Source organism: Panthera uncia, chromosome E1 (assembly GCF_023721935.1).
Source record: "Panthera uncia isolate 11264 chromosome E1, Puncia_PCG_1.0, whole genome shotgun sequence".
Lineage (NCBI taxonomy): Eukaryota > Metazoa > Chordata > Mammalia > Carnivora > Felidae > Panthera > Panthera uncia.
This window is the reverse complement of record NC_064814.1, coordinates 44,842,346-44,866,188: the sequence shown is the minus strand read 5'-3', so window position 1 is coordinate 44,866,188 and position 23,843 is coordinate 44,842,346. Positions and strand designations below refer to the sequence as shown.

The following is a 23,843-nucleotide window of genomic DNA, read 5'->3' as shown; positions in this document are numbered from 1 at the left end:
CCAAGTATCTCAAGACACTGAATCCCATCTCTTTTGCATAAACTAAACAGAAACAGATTGGTAAGGAGCTGGCCTTTCAGCCTGCTTCACCCAAGTTAGGGAGGTTAAGTCTACATTTCCGCCACTGAGTACAATACAAATGTTCTTCACTTCTGGGGAAACTGTTTGAAAATGCTGAGACAGCACAGCGGCCACTCCAACACCAGCTGTAGGTTCAATAAGCAGTTTCATCCTCTCCCACACCAGCTGGGTTGCATACTGTTGGTATGAAAAGGAGTAAGAATTAGTGAAATGGGAGAAGGAGAAAGAGCCTCGTTGGTTGGCCTTTACAGTTAAAGGCCAGATGGGGTTATATGCCCAGTCTGAATTTTCTTCTTGGCCATATGTATATGCTTGCCAGGGAAGGGCAGGGCTTTTTTCCCATCCTTACTCTGCTTTTGTTGAGAGGATTGTCTAATACATCTGGGGCACCCTCCCACATGTCATGAAGTCATCTAGTCAAGTCCCCAGGGAGTCAGTTTCTGCTTAAAACAGGAGAAGATTCTTTTGCCTAAGAAATTGATCCATTGTTTTGTATTTTCCTTTTCTATTGGAGCCTCACCTTAATTTCATCCTCTGTGACCGTGAAGACATCATCCACGAGGTCTCTTATAATAGGCCAGGTGTTTAAGCCAATGCTGGATTTGACACCATCTGCTATGGTTTCTGGAGGATAGGGATTGGGGGTCAGTTCCCCTTTCAGCTTGGACTGGTAGCAGTCATCTGCATTCAAGGGTTCAGCAGCATATACCTTCACGCTAGGTCTCAGAGCCTGGGAAGAGGAATATTAGATATTTTACAACTAGCCACAGCATTTTCTTTGCATGCGTGCAGTAAAATAGGCAACATAGGTAACACATTTCTGTTAAGTAAGAGCCTTTCCTTTGATTGATGTAATGAAAATAGACCTTTAAGCATTTTAAATTGTATCCCCAATACTGGCCTTAAGTTGCTTAGATCATATCTGGTTCCATTGATAACTTGGGGAAAGAGTAGCCCCTGGATAGTGGGTTGTTGAGGTGGAATTCAGGGAAAGGACTGTGAGGGTGTCACTCATTGTAACTGCTTTTGTGCTGTCCAGTTGTTATGGATTAAGAACAAGGTAGTGAGGCAGAGAAGAGCCTTCCATTTCAAGTGCCATGGGATGATGGGAAGGAATAGCAATTGGGAGGAATGTTGAACCAAGTATCCATAGTGTAGTATGATGTAAAATAAAATTTGCTATGCCTGAAGTGGGGAGTCCTCCAGAAGCTATTTTCTTTCTTTGTTTTTTTTTTGAAGCTATTTTTCTTTTTCTTTTTTTTTTTTTTTTTTAAGGTTTATTTATTTTTGAGAGACAGAGACAGAGCGTGAGCAGGGAGGGCAGTGGGAGAGGGAGACACAGAATCTGAAGCAGACTCCAGGCTCTAAACTGTCAGCATAGAGCCCAGTGTGGGGTTCAAACTCATGAACTGTGAGATCATGACCTGAGCGGAAGTTGGATGTTGAACCAACTGAGCACCGAGCCACCCCCGGAAGCTGTTTTCTTACCTTAACTGTAATTGCTATTCCAGCAACCATTCCTCCTCCTCCTACAGGAACCACCAGTGCATCTATCAAGGGTATCTTTAGTGAAAAGAACGTAAAGTATAAATAGGTCTATCAATAACCAGTTTTATATATACGTAAAATAGACTACAGCCAGATATCAGCTTTACCAGTGGTTAAACAAGAATTAACAGCTCTCACCTGGTTTAGCACTTCCATGGCAATCGTCCCTTGCCCAGCTATCACTGCAGGCTCCTGGTTGGGATGTACCATGATGCCTTCTGTTTCTTCCAAAATTCTTCTTGTAACATTTTCTCTGGACTGAAAGAGTACATTAATGTAGCTCACTCCATTTATACTGAATAGAGTTCCCAACAAGTTAGATTCAGTCATTTAACATTTTATTGGCCATCCTTATTTCAGACTATTTTTGGGCACTGGGGATATAACCATGAACAAAATGATCATTGTGCTCAGTGGATTTATGTTCCAATATGGTGGGAAGGGGTGCATATAAGTAAATATATGGTATGTCTAAATGCTATGGAGAAAAGTAAGTTTGTTTTCGATAGGGTGCTCAGGAAGGGCCTCTGGTCATGTGACATTTTAATAGGTTTGAACAAGTCTTGTGAATCTCCAGAATATTCCAGGAAGAGAGTAATAGCAAATGCAAAGACTACAAAGCAGAAGTACTTGGCCTTTCTGAGAAAAGGCTAATAAGTTAGTTTGGTTGGTGTGGAGTGTTTGGGGGACAGTAATAGTGGGAGATGATGTCAGATATGATTGGAATGGGCCATTTCATCCAGGTGTTAGATAATTGTGTGAATTTTGGTTACTACTGTGTGTGAGAGAAACCACTGGAGGATTTTCAGCTGACAAGAGACAAGTTCTAACTTATTAAATGGATAGTTCTGCTTGGTCTCTAGAAAACAGACTAGTGGGGCAAGGGTGGAAGAAGTAGAGAAACCAGTTAGGATACTGTATCTAGTTGAGAACTGATGTTGGTTTGAATCAGGGTGTTGATGGTAGAGGCTGTTAGAAGTAGTTGGATAATGGAAATGATTTGAAAGTAGGACTAAGATTTGGATGTAGGGTGTGGGAGAGTTCTCAAAGATGACTTCATTTACTTTGAACACCTAGAAGGATACAAGTTATCATTTATTGAGATAGAGAAGACTGGAAGAGGAGCAGTTTTGGGGAGGAAGTTCAGGAATTTTTTTTTTTTTTTTTAATGTTTATTTTTGAGAGAGAGAGAGAGTGAACGGGAGGGACAGAGAGAGGGAGACGGGAGACAAGGAATCCCAAGCAGGCTCCTCGCTGTCAGCACAGAGCAGGGGTCAAACTCATGAACCGCAAGATCACTTGAGCCGAAATCAAGAGTCAGACACTTAACTGACCGAGCCACCCAGCTTCCCCAGGAGTTTGGTTTTAGAGTACATTTGAGATGCCTATTAAGACATTCCAAGTGGGAGTATCAGGTAATTGTTGGATATACAAGTCTGGGTTAAGGGCAAAGATCAGGACTGGAGTTAAAGAGTAAAAGTGATATTTTAAACTCGGGAGATTAATGATGTCACCTGAGTGAGTATAGAGAAAAAGTTGGGCATGTTAACATTGAGAGATGAAGAGGAAACCTAGGAGACAGAATAGCCAGTAAGCTAGGATGAGAAGTTTCATTTGACAGTCAAGGTGACACTGAGCACTGCCCTCTTCTTTACCTCATCACTGTGTTCACTGTATACTATGGAGGCTCCATAGGCTTGTATTGCCAATTTTTTACAGTTGGGAGCTGTTTGGGGCACCACAATGTAAGCAGGAATCCCTGGGAGAGAGAACCATGTTTAGTTAGTACAAATCAGAATTTAGAATAGAAACTTCTGTCAGTTTGCTTATATAATCAGATAGGAACTTGGAAATATCCTTCCCACAATTATCACCAATCTCACTGGGAGTAAGAATACTTTTCCACTCTTATCTGATGATCCTACCCAGTACCCTGAGAAGTTAATCAAGTACCTTCCAATTTGGCAGCATAAGCAAGAGCCTGGCCATGGTTTCCACTGCTGTGAGTAACTACAGCTTTGGGCTTCTCTTCTGAGATGGCAGGAATCAAGCCTTTGATTGCATTAAGGGCACCACGAATCTGGAAAAGGATGGTGAATCCATGGATTTGATGGAAAAGTTTCTTTTCAAAACACCAAAGAGCTTTCATGAGTTTTCTCTTCCTAACACCACACATCCATTCCATCACGAAATCTCACTGATTCTACCTCAGAAATATCTCATGTGTCTTTGCCACTACCTTGGTGAAGGTGAAGCTTCATTTCTCAACTTGCATTGTATCAAACCTCAACTGATCCTCCAAGGCTCATTCTCTAATATTTCCACTAGATTATGAAATTGACCTTTTTAAAATTAGTTTTTTGTTTTTTTGTTTTTAATTTTCAGAGAGCTTGAACAGGTGAGAGGGGCAAGGGAGAGGGGGCGGAGAGAGAATTCCAGGCAGGCTCCACACCTAGCACTGAGCCCGATGAGCGTCTCGATCCCACGACCCTGGAATCATGACATGAGCTGAGATCAGGAGTCGTTGAGCAACTGATTGAGCCACCCAGGTGCCCCTGAAAGTGACCTTTTAAAAACAAATGTTACCTTTTTTCATTGACTGGCTATTTTGTAAGAAGTACAGATTCCTTGGAAGTTGTGGTCTTTCTAAAACATATTTCCTGCTTTTGTCACTGTTCTAGCCATCTTAAATTGCTTCCAGTTTCCCTCCTACCAGGTTAGCTCATACCCCCGTACCTCTCAGCATGCTGGTACCCCTAAGTCTAGTTCTTTTCCTTCATTCCTTGATCTGGCTAAAAGTGCTCACCTGTGAGACTTGGATCAAACAGCATTTGGTTCAACTTCCTTGATCTCCCAGGCAGAATTAGGCATTTCAATCCATGGCGTTTTATTTGTATCTGTCTTACATTACTTGTCATTAACCTGTTTGTTGACTAGCTTGTCTTCCCTTGTAAGTGTGGATAATAGCACAAGACCTACTATATATATGTGTGTATGTGTATATATATCTTCCTAGTAAGTGAAAATAAGTGTTTGATGTCTAATAAATAAAAAATAAAACCATAGCAGAAGCAAAGGGCAAAAGAGAATAGTGTTTTGTTTAACATAAAAGTGCTCATTCATGGGTGGGGAAAAAGGTCCTAAAGCTACCACTTAATGGGTACTAATACCTGTCAGGCATAGGGCTAAATGCGGCTTTCAGATTTTTACCTGAAAGGATCTTCAAGAAGCTCAACTGTCAGAAATTATAGTAGCGAATCAACACAGAAGTTTAACTTTTTAAAAAAATTTTTTTAAGTTTTTAAAAATTTAATCTCTACACCCATGGGGCTCAATCTCACAACCCCCAGATCGAGTTAGTTGCATGCTCTTCTGACTGAGCCAGCCAGATGCCCCCAAAAGTCTATCTTTTATGCAAAGGGAAGGCTCTGACATATTTTATAGAAAAAGATCTTATTGTGTGAAGGTTTAGCCGGGTTTAGATCTTTTATATTCACAATAAGGTATCAAGGAATAACAAGCTGACATATAGCGAATGCCTAAACTAGGTTATATACACAGTGATCACACTTGCCCATTTTGCCTTGCAATAATCCAGGTTAATGTCTGTTGTCTGGGTTTAATCCCGAGTTACCCCTTCTCAAATATGCTCTAGTTTGGACAGTAAAATATATGATTACCCCAATTATAAGAAAATTTGAGATTGGGGAGCCTGGGTAGCTCAGTCGGTTAAGCATCTGACTTTGGCTCAGGTCATGATCTCCAGATATGTGGGTTCAAGCCCCACATGGGACTTGGTGCTGATAGTTTAGAGCCTGGAGCCTGCTTCGGATTCTGCGTCTCCCTCTCTTTCTGCCCCTCCCCTGGTCATGCTCTTTCTTCTCTCTCAAAAATAAACATTAAAAAAAAATAAAGAAAATTTGAGATTAAGTAAATGTTCAAGTGGCTTGTCAACACTGATGCTAAGTAACCAGGACTTGATCAAAGGAAAATTTTTACAACCCTTTTTCTTCAGCTAGAAAAATAGTTCTACCTGTTTTACTGGGTGGTCAGGAGGATCAAATAAATGTATATGCGAAAGGGGTTTGAGAAGATAATGATACACTAGCAAAAGGGATTGTTACCTTAAAAGATCCAGTTTTCTGGAAGAGTTCACATTTGAAGAAAAGATTGCGCCCTGTTACTTGATTCAAAATGAAGCTTGTTAGCACTGGTGTGAGGTGGATAAAATCTTGAATGTTGACACGAGCTTTCTCAACATCAGCAAAGGAGATGCAGTACTGAGCACACATGGTTCTGAAATCCAGGAATCAAAAAGAAGTTAAAGCCTGAGACTGTGTTTAATGAGAAGATTTTGAAAATGGCTTACAGACCCATAGAATGTGTAACAGCAAGAGTGAACCATAGTGTAAACCATGGACTTTGGGTGGTAATGATGGGTAATACAGGTTCAATTGTAACACCACCACTCTGGTGGGGGATGTTGGTAATGGGGGGGAGGGGCTCTGCTTTTGTGGGGGACATGGGATATATAGGAAGTCTCTAATTTCCCATCAGTCTTGCTGTGAGCCTTAAGTTACTCTTAAAAAAAATCTCAAAAAGAGGGAGGAAAAAAGAAAATGTACAACACAGGAAAATATACCTGGGGCCTGTGATGTTAATGGAACTGTTTCCAGTACTGGGGCTCCAGAATCTCTATAGAAAACTTGTCTTGAAGCTGACTGACTTTCTTTTATTTTTTAAAAATATTTTTCTACATTATCTGACTTTATTTATTTTTAATTATTTTTAGTTTATTTTTTAATTTACATCCAAGTTAGTGCGATAATGATTTCAGGAGTAGATTCCAGTGATTCATCCCCTATGTATAATACCCAGTGCTCATCCCAACAAGTGTCTTCCTTAATACCTCTTACCCACTTAGCCCTTCCCTCCACCCATAGCCCTCAGTTTGTTCTCTATATTTAAGAGTGTCTTATGTTTTGTCCCCCTCCCTGTTTTTATATTATTTTTGTGTTCACCGGTTTTGTATTTTAAGTTCCTCATATGAGTGAAGTGATACGATATTTCTCTTTCTCTAATTTCGCTTAGCATAATACCTTCTAGTTCCAGCCACGTAGTTGCAAATGGCATTGAAGCCGACTTTCTTAGTAAATGTGTTAAGGTTTTATTTATTTATTTTTGTTGTTTTCTGGTGAAGCTTTATAGGAAATAATTGGTGGTGATTTTTGAAGGCTTAAAGCTCACCCCTCATACACACCATCCGTTTCTTGGCACTGTCCTTGGTCTCTACATTTTCATAATTGTGAAGTTTGAATGAACTGTGTTCAAAATGCTATAAATTTTTATTTAAAAAATATTTAAGAAGGATAAAAGTTGCTTGCAATCTTACCATTTTGATAAATTATGTTCATTTTCCAACTCCTGTTTTTTCAATATACATACATTATATGACAGCTAAAATCATAGATAACATTTTGTTTACCCCTATTCCAGTTGGCTCAATTTCTTTAAAGTTTCTTTAGTTACTGTTTTCAATAACTTATGCTTCCATTTTTCACTATTTTTATTGTAGCATTTAAACATGTAGTTTCTTTTTATTTTTCCTTATTAACAAAAGCAGTGCATGTTCAGTGTAAAAAACAGAATTCGATCTGTTTCCTCCTCAAAGACAATTGCTATCTAACTTCTGGGATTTATCTTTCCAGGCCCACACACCTATACAAACAAAACTTTTTTGACAGATTTGATAACTTGCCTTTTCTTTTTCACTTTTTTTTTTTTTAATGTTCATTTATTTGAGAGAGTGAGTGGGGAGGGGCAGAGAGAGGGGGAGAGAGAATCCAAAGCAGGCTCCATGATGTCAGTGCAGAGCCTGATGCAGGCACGAACCGTAAGATGATGACCTGAGCTGAAACCAAGAGTCCAGATAGATATTTAACCAACTGGGCCACCCAGGTGCCCCTCTTTTTTCTATTCTTTTTTTTTTTTTTTAAGATTTTATTTTTAACCTCTATACCCAGCGTGGGGCTTGAATTCATGATCTTGAAATCAAAAGTCCTATACTCTGAGCCAGCCAGATGCCCCTAGCTTGCTTTTTCTGAGATAATATGTGAATCTTTGCTTATCAATAGATATACAACATTTTAGATGGCTACTTCTTTTCACATAAATACCATAGTTAAAGTTTTTTTGAGGGGGGGGGTCTATATTAATGTAACAAAGAGACCTGTTGCAAGATCTTTTTGTCTGTATTTGTGTTTTGGGTAGAGTGTGCCAAATGTATTTTGCATCAGAAGGCATGCACACTTATAAGACATTTGATACCCATTGCCAAACTGACTTCCAGAGGAGTTGTAGATTGTATCAGTTTACATTCCCAACAGCAGTTTCTAAGGAATGCCCTTCTTCACCCAGTTGTGTCATTTTTAATCTGTCAATTTTTAAAATTTATTTTTGGGGGAGAGAGAAAGCAGGGGAGGGGCAGAGAGAAAGGGAGAGAGAGAATCCTAAGCAGGCACCATGCTGTCAGCACAGAGCCCTGCACATGGCTCAAACCCACAAACCGTGACAGCTGAAATCAAGAGCTGGACACTTAATCGACTGAGCCACCAAGGTGCCCCTTAGTCTGTCAATTTAATGAAATATGTCTAGTAGTTTGAATTTATATTTGTTAGTGATTGAACTCTTTTTCTGTATATATTTATTGGCTACATTCTCTTGTGACCCTAACACACCACTTACCCAATTTCCTCTGAAATGCCATGTTTATCAAAGATTAAATTTCTGTTAACACTTGGGAGCTTTCCTGGACTTTGTATTTTGTTCCACTAATCAGACTGCCAATTCTTTCTCCAGTTCACTGTATTAATACGTTCTTCCATGATTATGCCAAAATGTATTGGCTTTTCTGGTTAAACCTCTGACCTTTCTTTTTTTAATATTTATTTATTTTGGGGAGACAGCATGTGACGGGGAGGGGCAGAGGGAGAAGAGAACAGAAGATCTGAAGCAGGCTCTGCGTTGACAGCAGGGAGTCCAATGCGGGGCTTGAACCCATGAACTGTGAGATCATGATCTGAGCCAAAGTCAGATGCTTAACTGACTGAGCCACCCAGGCACCCCAAACCTCTGACTCTTGATTTCAGCTCAGGTCATGGAGATAGAGCCTCCAGTTGGGGGCTCTAAGTAGACAGCACAAAGCTTGCTTGTGCTCTCTCTCTGCCCCTCCCCTGCTTGTGCACATGTGGGCTCTCTCCCTCTCAAAGAAAAAAAAATGGCTTTTCTCACACATTTCTTCCGTAAACTTTCTTTTTTTATTTTTGAGACAGAGAGAGACAGAGCATGAACGGGGGAGGGTCAGAGAGAGGGAGACACAGAATCTGAAACAGGCTCCAGGCTCTGAGCTGTCAGCACAGAGTCCGACGTGGGGCTCGAACTCACGGACCACGAGATCATGACCTGAGCCGAAGTCGGATGCTTAACCGACTGAGCCACCCAGGCGCCCCTCTTCCATAAACTTTCAAAATCCTTTATCAAGGTTGCCAGAAAATCCAGTTTAAGGTATACAAATGAAGGGTATCTGAATGGCTCAGTCGCTTAAGCGACCAACTCTTGATTTGGGCTTGGGTAATGATCTCACAGTTTGAGTTGGAGCCCTGCGTTAGGCTCTGCACTGACAGGGTAGAGCTTGCTTGGGATTCTGTCTCCCTCGCTCTCTGCCCCTCCCTCACTCGCACATGCTGTCTCAAAAATAAACATTTTTTAAGAATATGCAAATGAAGTGGGGGCATAATTGGCATTTAAAAATACTGAGTCTTGGGGTGCCTGGGTGGCTCAGTGGGTTAAGTGTCTGACTTTGGCTCAGGTCATGATCTCACGGTTCATGGGTTCTAGCCCTGTGTCGGGCTCAGTGCTGTTGGCTTGGAGCCTGGAGCGTGCTTCAGATTCTATGTCTCTCTCTGCCCCTCCCTCACTCATGCTCTGTCTCTTTCAAAAATAAATAAATATTAAAAAAAATTTTTTTTAAATAAAAATACTGAGTCTTCCTATCCATGAGCATGGGTGTCCTTCAATTTAGTAAAGCCTTTGTTTTAGGTTTCTAAGTAAGATTTTCATTATTTATGTCCTGTGTAGATCTGATTAAATTTATGCTTAAGTACAAAATATTTTTGTTGCTTTTGAAATAAGGTATTTTTAAATATTTTTTTGATTGCTTACTGATGATATATATGAAAGGTAATAATTTCTGTATATTTATCATGTAATAGGATACTTTGATTACCTTGTTAGATATAATAGTTTTATAGTTTATTCTCCAAACGACCATGCTATCTGTAAATAAAGATGATTTGTCTTTACCTTGTAAGCATACCTCTGGTAACTTTTTCAGTAACTTCACAGCTAATTGGTTTATCTGGATTTGCTGCTTTCTCCTGAATTTCAGTAATTTATATTTTTTGGGGGGGAATCATCTAATTTAAAATTTCAAATGGGTTAGTATAACGTTGAACATACTAATATTTCTAAGCATTTTTCCTATCTGGTATTCATTTATTCATCCAATCAAATATTGAGCACCTCTCTGTGTCAGATATTTGATCTGGGGATACAGTGTTAGAAAAATAGACTTGTCATTGCTCTTAAAACTTATAATCTAGTGGAGAGATATTTACAAATATTGATAGGTGGTATTAGGGAAGTGTGTTATGATAGGATACTACTATAATGGGAAGTTATGTAGATCAAGGATGAAGGAGATTAAGGAAGGTCCTGTATGGGGAAGTGAAATTTAAGTTATGACCCATAAAGTGAATGGGCAGAGTAGAGGGAAAATTGTCTCAGGTGGAGGGAATATGTGTGAAGGCTTCAAGGAGGAAAATAACTTGGCATATTCCAGAAACTAAAAGAAGGCCAATGTATCTGAAAATAGTGATCAAAGGGGAGTGTGATAAGAAAGAAAGAGTGAAGGTGGCAAGGTCTACATCATAAGTGACCATGGCTCGTGGATTTTTTTCTGAAGAGCAACAGAATGCCTTTGGATAATTCTGAGCAGGTAAGTGACATGTCAGAATTTGTATTTTCAGAAATTCACTCTGGCTCCATTGTGGTGAATGAAAAGGAAAGAAAGAAGATTGGAATCAGTCCATTTAGGAAGTACTGTTGTCTACATGAAAATCCACAGGTGCTTGGATGGTGAAAGTGAGGGTAGAAAAAATAATCATTCAAGATGTATTTTGGAAAGACAAATCTGATTTTAAAATGGGAAAAGGACTTGAATGGACATTTCTCCAAAGAAGATATAGAAATGGCCACAAGCACATGAAAAGTTGCTCAACATCACTAATCACTAGGGAAATTCAGATGAAAATCACAATGAGATACCACTTTACACCTATTAGGATGATTACTATTAAAATACAAACTAACAAGCATTGGGCAGGATATGGAGACACTGGAGCTTTAGTGTACTGTTGCTGTTGGTGGAAATATAAAATGGTGCAGCTGCTATGAAAAACAGTATGGTAGTTACTCAAAAAGTTAAACAGAATTATCATATGATCCAGCAATTCCTCTTCTGGGTATATACCCAAAAGAATTCAAAGAGTGTTTCAAAGATGTATTTGTATACTTATGTTAGGAGCAGTAGGATTCATAATAGTCAAAAGGTGGGAGCAACCTAAGTATCTATCAACAGATGAATGAGTAAACAACATGTGGCATATACATACAATGGAATATCATTCAGCCTTAAAAAGGAAGGAAATTCTGACATGTTACATGGATGAATTTTGGGATATTATGCTAAGTGAAATAAGCCAGTCACAAACAAATATATGATTACATTTATATGAGGTACCTAGAGTAGTCAGATGCACAGAAACTAAAATGGTGGTTGCCAGAGGCTGGGGGGAATTGGAAGTTGTCGTTAAATGGATATAGTTTCAGTTTTGCAAGATAAAAAGAGTTCTGGAGATTGGTTGCACAACAATGTCAATGCACTTAACACTACTGAACTGTACACTTAGAAATGGTTACGATGGTGTATTTCATGTAATGTGTACTTTACCACAGTTAAAAAAAACCACACACACACACACAAAAGAGATACATTTTGGAGATTATAATTAGGACTCTTGGTTGCAAGTCACAGAATCCCAATATGAATTGGCTTAGGCACAAGGTGGAGGTGACAGCATTTACTGGCTCACGGAATCCAAGAAGAGTTGAAACATGGGAAGGGCAGGAATATGGAGCTTCAGGAACAACTGGAACCAGGGACTTGAGATTTTTCCAGGACTTTCTCATTGTTTCTCACGTCTGCTGTTTTCTGCATGTTGGCTTCATTCTTTTTCATTGCAGACCAGCTGGTTCCACATGGCAGGACATTTGGCTGCTGACAGCTCCTGTGTTTTACATTTTATGGTTTCCACACTGGAAAGGGATTTTTTCCTTAGTTTCAGTTCAAAAATTCTGGGTAAGGATTCTGATTGCCACATCTTGGCCCAGGACCAGCAGTCAAGGATGTGAAGTCATTTAAGATAATACTATGCAACAGTCAGAAGTGTTTACAGAAACACGAAGAAGAAACAATGATTTCTATGACACAGTATCAATTATGCACATTTAAGACACGCACATGAAACTATACTATTCAAAGATACATGTATATCCAAAGACATGTATCAAACACATCAGACTGGCTACCTAAGAAGGGAGGGAAGGAACATAAGTAACTGGTTTGAAGGGAAAAAAGATAAAATGAGAAAGGACTTGTTGATGACAAGGTGGACGAATAGCATGATTGCCTCAAATCTCTGCACCTGAGGGAAAAATAGCAAATGAAATAAGAAAAAAAGGAAAGACAAAAAGAAAAGGTACTTCCAAGTGAGAATGGGAGGGGGGGGAGCACTTTTCAAGAGAAAAGGTGAGAATGTTGGGGTAATTAATTCCATAGCTGTCCACTGCAGAGATAAAAGAGACATGTCCTGATATTGGATTAAATGTGGGGAGTGGGGGAGGGGTAGGTATTAAGGGTAACTCCTGGGTTTTGACTTAGATGATGGCATAATTTACTGATACAAGACTGGTGAAGAAACAATCCCGAGATCAAGAGTTGCATGTTCTACCGACTGAGTCAGCCAGATGCTCCTGAAGTGTGTCTATTTTTTTTTAAGTTTATTTATTTATTTTGAGAGAGAGAAAGAGAGAACAAGGAGCAGAGACAGAACAGAGAGAGGGAGAGAGAGAGAATCTCAAGCAGGCTTTGCACTGTGAGCGAGGAGCCCGATGCAGGACTTGAACTCACGAACTGTGAGATCATGACCTGAGCCAAAATCAAGAGTAGGACACTTAAACGACTGAGCCACACAGGCACCTGGAAATGTGTCTATTTTTAATGTCTGTTTTATTTCTGAAGAATGAGCTCTTCCATTTATTTATCAAGTGCTATTCTTTTTCTTTTAATCTCTGATTTCATCTTTATTTCTTCCATTTTCTAGTCTTGTTTATGCTTAGCATATTATTGTTCTTTAAAAATCTTTTTAAGTTCTTAAAATTTTTTATTTAAATGAAGTTTTTAATTTTAATTTCAGTATAATTAACATAGCATTATATTAGTTTCAGGTGTACAATATAGCGATTCAACAATTCTATACATTACTCTGCTCATCAGTATAAGTATACTCCTTAATCTTTCTTCATCACCTATTTCACCCATTCTCCCACCCACCTCCCCTCTAGTAACCATCAGTATGTTCTCTACAGTTATGAGTCTGCTTGGCCTCTTTTTTTTTCCCATTTGCTCATTAGTTTCTTGAATTCCACATATAAATGAAATGTTATTTGTCTTTCTCTGACTGACTTATTTCATTTAGCCTTATACTCTCTAGCTCCAACTATGTTGTTGCAAATGGCAAGATTTCATTCTTTATGGCTGAATAATATTCTATTATGTATTTACACACATATACATACACATATATATGTGTGTGTATACACACACACACACGCACACACACAATATCACATCTTTCTTCTCCATCTGTCGATGGACACTTGGGCTGCTTCCATAGTTTGGTGATTGTAAATAATGCTGCAATAAACACAGGGGGGTGCATGTATCCCTTTTGAATTAGTCTTTTTGTATTTTTTGGGTAAATACCCAGTAGGGCATTTACTGGATTGCATTCTTTTAAAATTAGTAAGGGGCGCCTGGGTAGCTCAGTTAAACGTCCAACTTCAGCACAGGTTGTGATCTCGCAGCTCAGGAGTTCCAGCCCCTCCTTGTAGGGCTCTGTGCTGACAGCTCAGAGCCTGGAGCCTAATTCATATTCTGTTTCCCTCTCTCTCTCTCTCTCTCTGCCCCTCCCCTGCTCGCATTCTGTCTCTCTCAAAAATAAATAAACATTAAAAAACAATTTTAATTAGTAATAAAAGCACTCAGGCTATAAATTTTCCTCTGAGTACTGCTTTAATGATATATTTTGCTATGCAATGTTTTCATTAATTTTAATTTTTAAAGAATCCACACTCTTAGCTTTATTTTTTTGGCCTAGAAATTATTTAAAATTTATGTTTTAAGAAAATTCTAAGTAGCTAGAATTTTGCTTAATTTGTGGTTATTTACTTCTAGTTTTACTACTTTGTGCTCAGCAAACGTGACCTGTAAAATTTTTGGTTTTAGAAATTGAATTCCTCCCTTTCCCATTATCCAAATGTGTTTTGTTTTTTGGATTACCCATATGTGACCAAATTCCTACTATAAGAATTAAAAACATAGAATTATAAAGATGTTTCAATCTCTCCCATTAAATCTACTCTCTTCTACAAAGACAACCACTATAATTAAAAAGTTTTGTTATGTACATAGTTCCATACCTTTTTTGGATGTATTTATAGAGAAATATACATATGAAAAAAATTTTTTTGCTGCAACCCGATAAAACCATACTCTATATATTGTTCTGCAACTAGCTTAAAATTTTTTAAAAATTATACATCTTGACTGTTACATGTCAAACACATTTGAATTTTTTAAACTCAGAAGCTTTCATTGTAATACAGGTCTAACTATGATTGTTCATTTATTTTTACCTTGGTATTTCATGAATGCTTTAAATCTGAGGGCTAAATTTAAGTCTTAAATTCAAATTTTTTCATCAACTTAGCAAATTTTCTTCTATTATTTCTTTGATAACTGATCCTTCTCAGTCAGTTCCGTTATGACCTTCCGGAACTTGTATTTATTATTAGTTTTCTGGATCCATTCTCCATGTCTTCTATTCTTGTTTCTCATGGTTTTATGTTATACTTCCCTTCTGAGTTCTGGTAAATTCTCTTGAGTTGTTTAAACTTTTGGCATATCTCGTCTGCGGTACACTGTTGCATTATTTTGGCAATCATGTTTTTCCTAAGAAAGTATTGTTCAGATTGGTTTTCCATTTTTTGAAAAAAATTGATGCAATGTCCTAACTCCAATGTTAAAATGGCTAGGTTTTAATATTTTTTTCTTATTTTGTTCCTGTTTTAAAGATTGCCATTTGCTCTGACCACTCAAATCAATTTCCTTCTTTTGAATCATTGAATCTCTTCACATATCTTTTACCTTTCTCCACCTGCTTAACCTTCTGATGGCTAAATCTGTGTCACATAATAGGGACTGAATTAGTTCTATCAGAGATTGTTCAAATCTTTTAGGCCCAGTCTAAGGAATAAGAATTTGTAACTATTCTTTGATGGTGTAGAGGTCCAATAGACTGTGTGGGACTGGTAAAGAGCGACAGGTGGAGGGAGTTTCACCACAGTTCTGAATAGGGGCTCAGGAACAAGAAGTTAAAGTACCAGTCTTCTGATCCAGTTACATTTTAAAGATGAAAAAAACAAAACAAAACAAAAACCCCAAAAAACAAAAACAAAGCAAAACAACAACCACAACCACAGAACCAGGGAAGTCACCTAATTTTCCCAAGAATCCACAATGATACAGAACTTCCCAAATCAACTTACAATACCTCGATTTACTTCCACACAATCCCTTCCCTTAGCAGAAGCCAACTATACTGTATTTTTAAAAAGTCAGGAGGAAAAAAAGTCAGGGGTCTCGGGGAGGTAGTCTGCCATAAAGGAAAAGACATAAATGAAAAGACTGATACTCTGGTAGCTAACCATTGTGTCACCCTGGGCAATTTGCTACGGTTCTCTAGGATTCAGTTTTCTCATCTACAAAAAAGGAGGGTGGGGTGCAGATAATAACTGCTCTTACAAGAGCTTAAGGTCCCCAAGTAAAAGACTGGGGTGCTAGTCCAGGCCTGTGGCGGGAGACCCTGGCCTAGGATGACTGGAGGCCGGATTGTGGGTGTCTCCGCCAGCCCAAAGTCCCAGTGTCCTCGATGGCCACCACAGCTGCAACAGCAGCCGCTGCCACGAACGCCCGCCTGGCCTGGCCTGGCCTGGTTTGGCCCGGTCTGGCCTCTCCTCACCTCACAGGCGCGGCGCTTCCAATTCCAGCCTCAGCTCACCTTCCCGACCACACCTCTGCGCACGCGCAGCGCCCGCCTCCCCAGCCCTCTGGAGTGGCTGAACTGGCGTTCAGAGCTTTTCCTCCCTGTGCGGCCACCGTCGTTAGGGGAGGAGGGCGGGAGGGGGCGGGGACACGGGTGGGAGGTGGGTAAGCGCGCGCACCGCCCGTCCGTCGTGGTTTCCTGGCTGCGCGCGGCGGTGGCGGAGTGGCTGCAGCTGTAGCAGCAGCCGCGAAGATGGCGGAGGGGTTGGAGCGTGTCCGGATCTCGGCGTCGGAGCTGCGAGGGATCCTGGCCGCTCTGGCTCCGCAGGCCGGGAGCAGAGGTGAGTCGCGCCGCCCAGCTCCTGGGCTGGGCCTGCCCGCCCCGCCTCCCTCTCCTCCTCTGCCTCCTCCCTGCTCTGTCCGCGGCGCTCCGGAGCCCCCGCCCCTTCCCCCGGCAGTGGGGGCGGGGGCCGAGGGCGGTCCCCTGGCCGCCCCACCATCCCGGAGGCCGGTGTGGAGTCCGGCTCCGCCAGCTCCGGCCCCTTTCGGGAGAGCTCGACCTGAGTTCCTGCCTCCGCCCCCTTTCTCACCGCGAAGGTGACTGTTCCCCAATGCCCCAGCCTTCTCAGACCAGTCTGGATTTCCCAGCCGTCAGGAGATGCGGAGAGGAGTGGGCGCCAGGGTCTGGTGGAGGCCCCAGGGTGTATCGTTCCTAGAGGAAATCATCTGCATGCCTGCCCTGTCATCTCTTTAGAGTTGGAGAGAAGGAACTGGGGAAATCGAGGAGAAAGCTTGGGACTTCCTTGTTGAACTTTTTCCCCCAAGGAAGGCTGCGCCGCTGGAGGGATCCAGGACCTCCAGTAGAGAGCTGACTCTACTCTGGTTTGCCCTTGGCATATGTAGGAGCAGTTTTTATCAGAGAGAATGCCCATCTTGCAAATTAAAGTCTCCATCCATAACAGGAAAGCTCCAAGGAAGATTCTAGTATCTCATCTCTCGTTTGTTAGGCAGTGGAGTTGTGTTAGAGTTGTGCTTCTCATGCTTGTGGCCACAGTCCGTGAAATTGGTTTTCGTTGGTCACCTGAATGGGATTATTCAGGTCGTTTTCTCCCTCTGCTCTGAAAAGTAGTAGTAGCTCTTCTCATTCCTCTTCCCCACCTCTCACCTAAGTTACAAAGGCTGCTGAGGGTGAGTTATTCTGGAGGTAAACCGCTTTACCTTTATCTGTACTTGATGAAGTAGTGTTTTAAACTTTTGAAAATACTGTAGCAATATCTTACACTTCAGGGGTTTTTGTTTCTTTCTGCTTTGTTATACCCATGAGATTAAATGCTGGAGGATGTTCCCTATCCCTGTTATGGGCTTGTTTGCATTGATGTTTATAGAACAATATGGGGATTTTATATAGCATTCTGTTTTGAGTTCTCTGTAATCTCACTAATTCCTGTCAGTTTCCCATTGAAAAGTTTAGTGTCTATTTGTAGTAATCTCTCCCCTTAATAGATAAAGTGACAGATACAAAAAATAGATACTTGCCTATCTGTCATTCATTAAGTTTTTGGAGCCTGGAGAGTAGTTTCTAAAGTCCTGTACTGTTATTCTTGAGTGCTGCAGACCTGGGTATTTTGCGAGCATGTGACAATACTTCCGTTATCCTCCAGAGAAAGCTCCTTTATGGAACTTTTTCCTTCTCATATTCCACATCATAGTAGCAGTTAGTCCCAGTATTCTAATGATGATAGTCTAAGCAGTATTTCCTTAGAATGACTGCTAGCTGCTGTTAGAGAGTTGGTAAGCATGAGTGCAGTTGAAGAATGTGAAAGGAACTGCTTCCTGTTTGCTTCAACAGGAGGTACATGTTTGGGCAATTGGTATCCTAAAAGAAGAGGATTGTCCTGGCCAAGTTCAGAGACTGGAGTTGCAAATTTTTTCTTCAGAGATGTCCAGAACTGTGGATTGTTATGCATACCCCTCTTTTTCTCCTTTCCCATAAACTACTCCTATGTTAAAAAGGACTTAGCCACCCTGGAAAAATGTTGCAGGCACTAGAAGAAAAGATTCAGATGGATCCAAGGGCTCCATAGCAGAGAACAGTCTGATGCTTAAGTGATCAGAGATCTTTTATTCTGGCAGTGAGGTAGTTTGGGGTCTTGGGGATCTGGATATGACTTGGGTAACACAAAAGAGTATGATTTTTTTTTTTCCTGTTTCCCTAACCCAAGTGTAGGTAGCTCCAACATAATGAAGTTCTTAGCCTTGCCAGTTGCTGAGTAAATATTGTACATCTAGTAGAATTTCTGCTTCTTTAGAAATTTCCTTTCATGTCCACCAATATTAACATTTTCATGTGTAATTCTTGCTAGGCTTTTCTGTTACTTGACCGGAATGACAGTGTTTTTTTTTCCCTTCCCTCCCCTTTTATTCTTTTCTTCTACCTGTTCCTCCCCAACACTCTCTCCAACATTGCAGAAAACATGAAGGAGCCCAGGCAGCGCAAAGATAACAGGCGCCCAGATCTGGAAATCTATAAGCCTGGTCTTTCCCGGCTAAGGAACAAACCTAAAATCAAGGAACCTTCTGGGGGTGATGAATTTAAGGATGAAATTGTTAATGACAGAGATTGTTCTGCTGTTGGAAATGGTACACAGCTCATTAAAGATGTCTGCAAGGAACTGGATAATCAACACCAAAATGGTCCTGTAGATCCAGAAAATACTCGGGCACAGGAGTCCTTTCCTAGGACTTCTGGACAAGAGGATCGAAGTCTAAGAATTATCAAGAGAACAAAGAAACCTGACATGCAGATCTACCAGCCTGGAAGGCGTTTGCAGACTGTTACCAAAGAATCAACTAGCAGGGTGGGTGAGGAAGAAATCCTCAACCAGGTAGAACAACTGAGAGTAGAAGAAGATGAATATAGGGGAAATGTGAAAGAGGAGGTTGTGAATAAACCAGATAAAGATGAGGCAGAAAAGAGCCTCAATGGTGACAGAGTAAGGGTTGCAAAGGGAGAAAAAGGAAGGAGGATTGAAAAGGGGGAGGGGATAAAGAAAGTGAATGATGACCCGGCACAGGGGAAGCCAGGTTCTGCAAAGCGCTACTCCCGCTCAGACAAACGGAGGAACCGATACCGCACTTGCAGTACCAGCTCAGCTGGCAGCAACAACAGTGCTGAGGGGGCTGGCCTGACTGATAACGGATGTCGTCGCCGCCGACAGGATCGGACCAAGGAGAGACCACGACTGAAGAAGCAAGTATCTATGTCCTCCACTGATTCTTTAGACGAGGACAGAATTGATGAGTCTGATGGACCCAGGAGGAGCTCGGAAAGGAAGAAACATTTAGAAAGAAGCTGGTCTGGCCGGGGGGAGGGAGAGCAGAAAAGCAACGGGAAAGAAAACCGAGGCACACTTCATGTCACTTTTGATGCAGAAACCATGAACAAAGATTCCCCCATGGTGAGATCATCCAGGGAGGATGTGGATAGGATAAAGCCTGACAAAGGCTTGAGCAGTTGGGGCAAAGGCTCTGAGAAGCAAGAGTCCAAAAACCTGAAGCAAGAACTTCGGGGTCGGGGACGAGGCATTCTGATTCTGCCTGCCCATACCACCCTATCTGTCAATTCAGCCGGTTCTCCAGAATCTGCACCTTTGGGACCTCGGCTTTTATTTGGATCTGGTAGTAAGGGATCTCGGAGTTGGGGCCGAGGGGGCACCACTCGACGATTATGGGACCCAAACAATCCTGATCAGAAACCTGCTCTAAAGAGCCAGACGCCCCAACTACATTTCTTGGACACTGATGATGAAGTCAGCCCTACTTCTTGGGGTGACTCCCGCCAGGCCCAAGCATCTTACTATAAGTTTCAAAACTCTGACAACCCCTATTATTACCCCCGGACACCAGGTCCTGCCTCCCAGTATCCTTATACAGGCTATAGCCCTCTGCAGTACCCAGTGGGCCCTACGAATGGTGTGTACCCTGGGCCTTACTACCCGGGCTACCCGACTCCAGCAGGACAGTATGTTTGTGGCCCTCTTCCTGCCAGCACCATGAGTCCTGAGGAGATGGAACAGCACATGAGGAACATGCAGCAGCAGGAGCTGCATAGGCTTCTCCGGGTGGCTGACAACCAGGAACTGCAGCTCAGCAACCTGCTCTCCAGGGACCGCATCAGTCCGGAGGGCCTGGAGAAGATGGCTCAGCTCAGGTATGGTGTGTTCCATCCCGGCTAGAGGGGAATGGAGATAAGCTGGAGGCATATGGGCTCCTGTGGCTGAGGAAGGTAGAAACTTTTTAGGCAGGTCACTGGGTGAGTTGTATATGGAAGGGGCAGTTTCTAGTCTTAGAGATGATTATGCTTCCCACTTTTTCTTTAAGAAAAAAAAAATCTTTAAGAGAACATGGAATCTGGAAATGGAAAAGGAAAGACTTTCCAGAATGCCAAGAAGTGAACAGCATATAACTTGTGGTGGAGATCTTATTTCAGCTGTTAAATTTAGGTAGAGGCATATGGGGAAAAACTACTTTCCTAGACATAACTGTCTTTAGAATGACATTCTGCTGCAGAGTGGAAAGTCAAATGAGTACTGTACCTGGTGGCATTTTGGATTTCCTGCCAAGGAAGGTGTTTAATTTGCAAGAAGCTCAAATCTTGGGTCTAGCCTTTCCTGTGGTGTATTTGGAGCTAGAAGTTGCATGTATTTTATTCCAGAGCTGAACTGCTGCAGCTATATGAGCGCTGTATCCTATTAGATATTGAGTTCTCTGATAATCAGAATGTGGATCAGATCCTGTGGAAGAATGCTTTCTATCAGGTGATTGAGAAGTTCAGGCAGCTTCTCAAGGATCCGAATGTTGAGAACCCAGAGCAGATTCGGAACAGACTTTTGGAGCTCTTGGATGAGGTAAACCATCATCTTTTTGCCCTCAGGATAAAGGCTTCAGCATTCTGTAGTTGTGATGGGTTTTTATCACCGGAAATATGATTTATGGCGGAACATTGACGAAATACTTTATGCTCTTTTCATGGGTTTAGGCCTACCCTACCCTGTTGCTTCCTTGGGATCATAACTAACTGGCAGTTGGAGTTAGTTCTGAGCTTGGAAATTTTCTGAATGTCTTGTTTGGAGGGCGGGTGGCTGTTGGGAGAGAAAGCGTGTGTGTGTGTGTCTGTGTGTGTGTGTGTGTGTGTGTTCTTTCATATTTTTTTTTTTTTTTTTTTTCAACGTTTTTTTTTTTTTTTTTTTTTTTTTTTTTTTTTTGGGAGAGAGAGAGACAGAGGGAGAGGGGGGGGGGGGCAGAGAGAGAGGGAGACACAGAATCGGAAACAGGGTCCAGGCTCCGAGCCATCAGCCCAGAGCCTGACGCGGGGCTCGAACTCACAGACCGCGAGATCGTGACCTGGCTGAAGTCGGACGCTTAACCGACTGCGCCACCCAGGCGCCCCTGTTCTTTCATATTTTTAAAACCATGGAGGGGCTTATGCTATGGATTTGTCTTGTGTTTAGTTGGTGACCAGTAAATACTGTGTGTGCCTCTATTTACATGGGATGATTAAACATTAGCAGAACTGTGGACAGGTTACCTAACCCAGTTCCTGGTGGGTAGATTGGATCAGAACAGCCTGATTCAGCTGTTTCTTATTTTTTGTCTTTATAGGGTAGTGACTTCTTTGATAGTTTGCTTCAGAAGCTGCAGGTTACTTACAAGTTCAAACTGGAGGACTACATGGATGGTCTTGCCATTCGCAGCAAGCCATTACGCAAGACAGTAAGCCAGCTTCTATATCTTAAATGTATTCATCCATTTAGTAAGCATTTATCCAGTGTTAGTTATGTGCTAAGCACTGTGCTGGGTGTTGAGGATACAGAATGAAAGATACAGTCCAACGGGGGAACAGACTGATTAAACCAACAATTATAATGTAATAAGTACGTACTAATGTAATGTTATATATACAGTGTTGAAGGGGCACAGAGTGGAGTGGCTCTAATTCAGACTCGTGGGGTCAAGGAAAACTTCTGAGAGACTCTCAAGTCTTGAAACATGACCGGGAGTGGAAGGGGCAGTACAAGGTACAGCAAGAGAGAATTAGGCCTTGTTAGAAAGTGCAAGAAGTTCAGTATGCTGGTTTTTGTAATGTGGAGTCGGGCTGTTGTAGGAGGTAAAGCAAATGAAGTAGAAAGGGATAGATCAAAGACTTTTGTATGCCATAGTGAAGAGTTTGGACTTCATTTTGGAAAGCGGTGAGGAACCATTGATTGAACTTCAGTAAATGGATTTCTTCTTAGAACCAGTCACTCTGGCAAATGGATGAGTTTGGGCAAGAATGGAGGTAGGAGAGTCAGGTTGTGGGCCTGAACTAAGGTAGAAGTAATGGAGGTGGAAAAGAGGAAACAAATTGGAAAGATCTAAGGGAAATATAATTAACTCGCTGGCAATTTGATGTGAGTGATGAGACAGGAGGCATAAAGAGTGTAGATCATTTTCCAGTTTGTGGCCTAGGAGAGTGGCTGGGAAGGAAGAGGTTAATAGTTCAGTTTTGGCTGTGTTTAAGTGGGAGAACTTAAAAATGCACAAAGAAGTATTCTGGTCTGTTTGAAGCTCAGGAGAAAGAGCTAAGCATGTGATACAGATTCAGAAGTCATCAATGTATAAGTGATAGTTGAAGGAGAAGTTGGGATGCTGGGATATATTGGCCAGTCAGCCAGAGAATAGGGGCGGATCAAATTTCTAGGTGGTAGTAGATAAAATTGGTAAAGTGCTGTAGAGTCATTGAATGTTAAGATTACTAAAAGTGTCCATTGGATGACTTTATTACAATTTATTTTCGTTGGAGAGGATGGAAGCCAGAGTATAGTGAATAAGAGGTGGGACAGTAGATAACAACAAAGGGAGGAATATAGACCATTCTTTTAAGAATCTTGGCTGCAGAGGCAAGGAGGGAAGATAGTAGTGAAAGGAGAACACAGTGTCAAGAGAAGTTTGTCTTTAACCTGGAAGAGGCTTAAGCGTATTTGTATATTGGGAGGAAAGAGCCAAAAGAAAGGAAGAGGTTAAAGACTCATTAGAGAAAGGCATATGAATTATGGAGCAGAGACTTCCTCTTGCTTTTCTATTTCTTCTGATGATTGCTGTGTACAAACTCTGTCATTAATCAACAAGTATTTGTTGAGATCTTCCTACATGCCATGTGCCTTTCTAGGCACACATGATTCATTGTGGAACAAGAAAGCCATGATCCCAGCTCCTGGAGTTTAGAGTTTGATTAGGGGTGAGTACGGACGTTGGATTAGTAATTACAGATGCAGTGACTTCGGCAGAGGATGTATGGTGCGGGTCTAATGTAAAGGGCTTTAGAGGATCCTAGAAGACTGAGGAAGTTGCGCTTAAGCTGGGGCTGAAGACCTGGGTTGTTAGCCAGATGAAGGTGTATGTGAAGATGCTAGAACATTCTCTGGAGAGGAAGTAGTATATATGCAGGTCCTGAAGTGGGAAAGAGCATGGTGTGTTAGGAAAACTGAGAGAAGTCTAATCTGACTGAGGCCCAGAGAGAGGCGGGAAGTGGTGTTGAAGAGATGAACAGAAGCTCGATCGTCTGGGACTTCATCCTAAGGAGAGCCTTTGCTGGAATTTGGTCCCCCCCCCCACACCCCCCCCCCCCCCCCCCCCCCCCCCCCCACGCGCCCGGCCGCGGCGCGGCGAGCGG

At 41.6% G+C, this 23,843-nt stretch overlaps 2 protein-coding genes across 3 annotated transcripts in view; one reads left to right on the top strand and one right to left on the bottom strand.

Annotated features, from left to right (window-relative positions):
• Positions 1-9: 9 nt before the first annotated feature.
• SRR (serine racemase) lies at positions 10-16,187 on the bottom strand. The gene is made up of 8 exons (XM_049636767.1): positions 16,110-16,187; positions 5,754-5,925; positions 3,583-3,709; positions 3,285-3,388; positions 1,768-1,887; positions 1,570-1,644; positions 602-811; positions 10-258 (listed from the first exon to the last, which is right to left on the bottom strand). The coding sequence occupies exons 2-8, from the start codon at positions 5,919-5,921 to the stop codon at positions 43-45; spliced, it is 1,020 nt and encodes a 339-aa protein (XP_049492724.1). The 5' UTR covers positions 5,922-5,925; positions 16,110-16,187; the 3' UTR covers positions 10-42.
• A 99-nt stretch (positions 16,188-16,286) lies between these two features.
• SMG6 (SMG6 nonsense mediated mRNA decay factor) overlaps positions 16,287-23,843 on the top strand; it is a 227,433-nt gene continuing 219,876 nt past the window's right edge. The window contains exons 1-4 of one of the 2 annotated variants that reach the window (XM_049636759.1): positions 16,287-16,473; positions 18,602-20,342; positions 20,847-21,039; positions 21,794-21,904. In XM_049636759.1, coding sequence (XP_049492716.1) covers positions 16,386-16,473; positions 18,602-20,342; positions 20,847-21,039; positions 21,794-21,904 — 2,133 coding nt within the window. In that variant the 5' untranslated portion in view covers positions 16,287-16,385. Of the gene's footprint in view, positions 16,474-16,583; positions 16,730-18,601; positions 20,343-20,846; positions 21,040-21,793; positions 21,905-23,843 lie in introns of those variants that run through there. The other variant, XM_049636760.1, reaches the window with a different exon arrangement.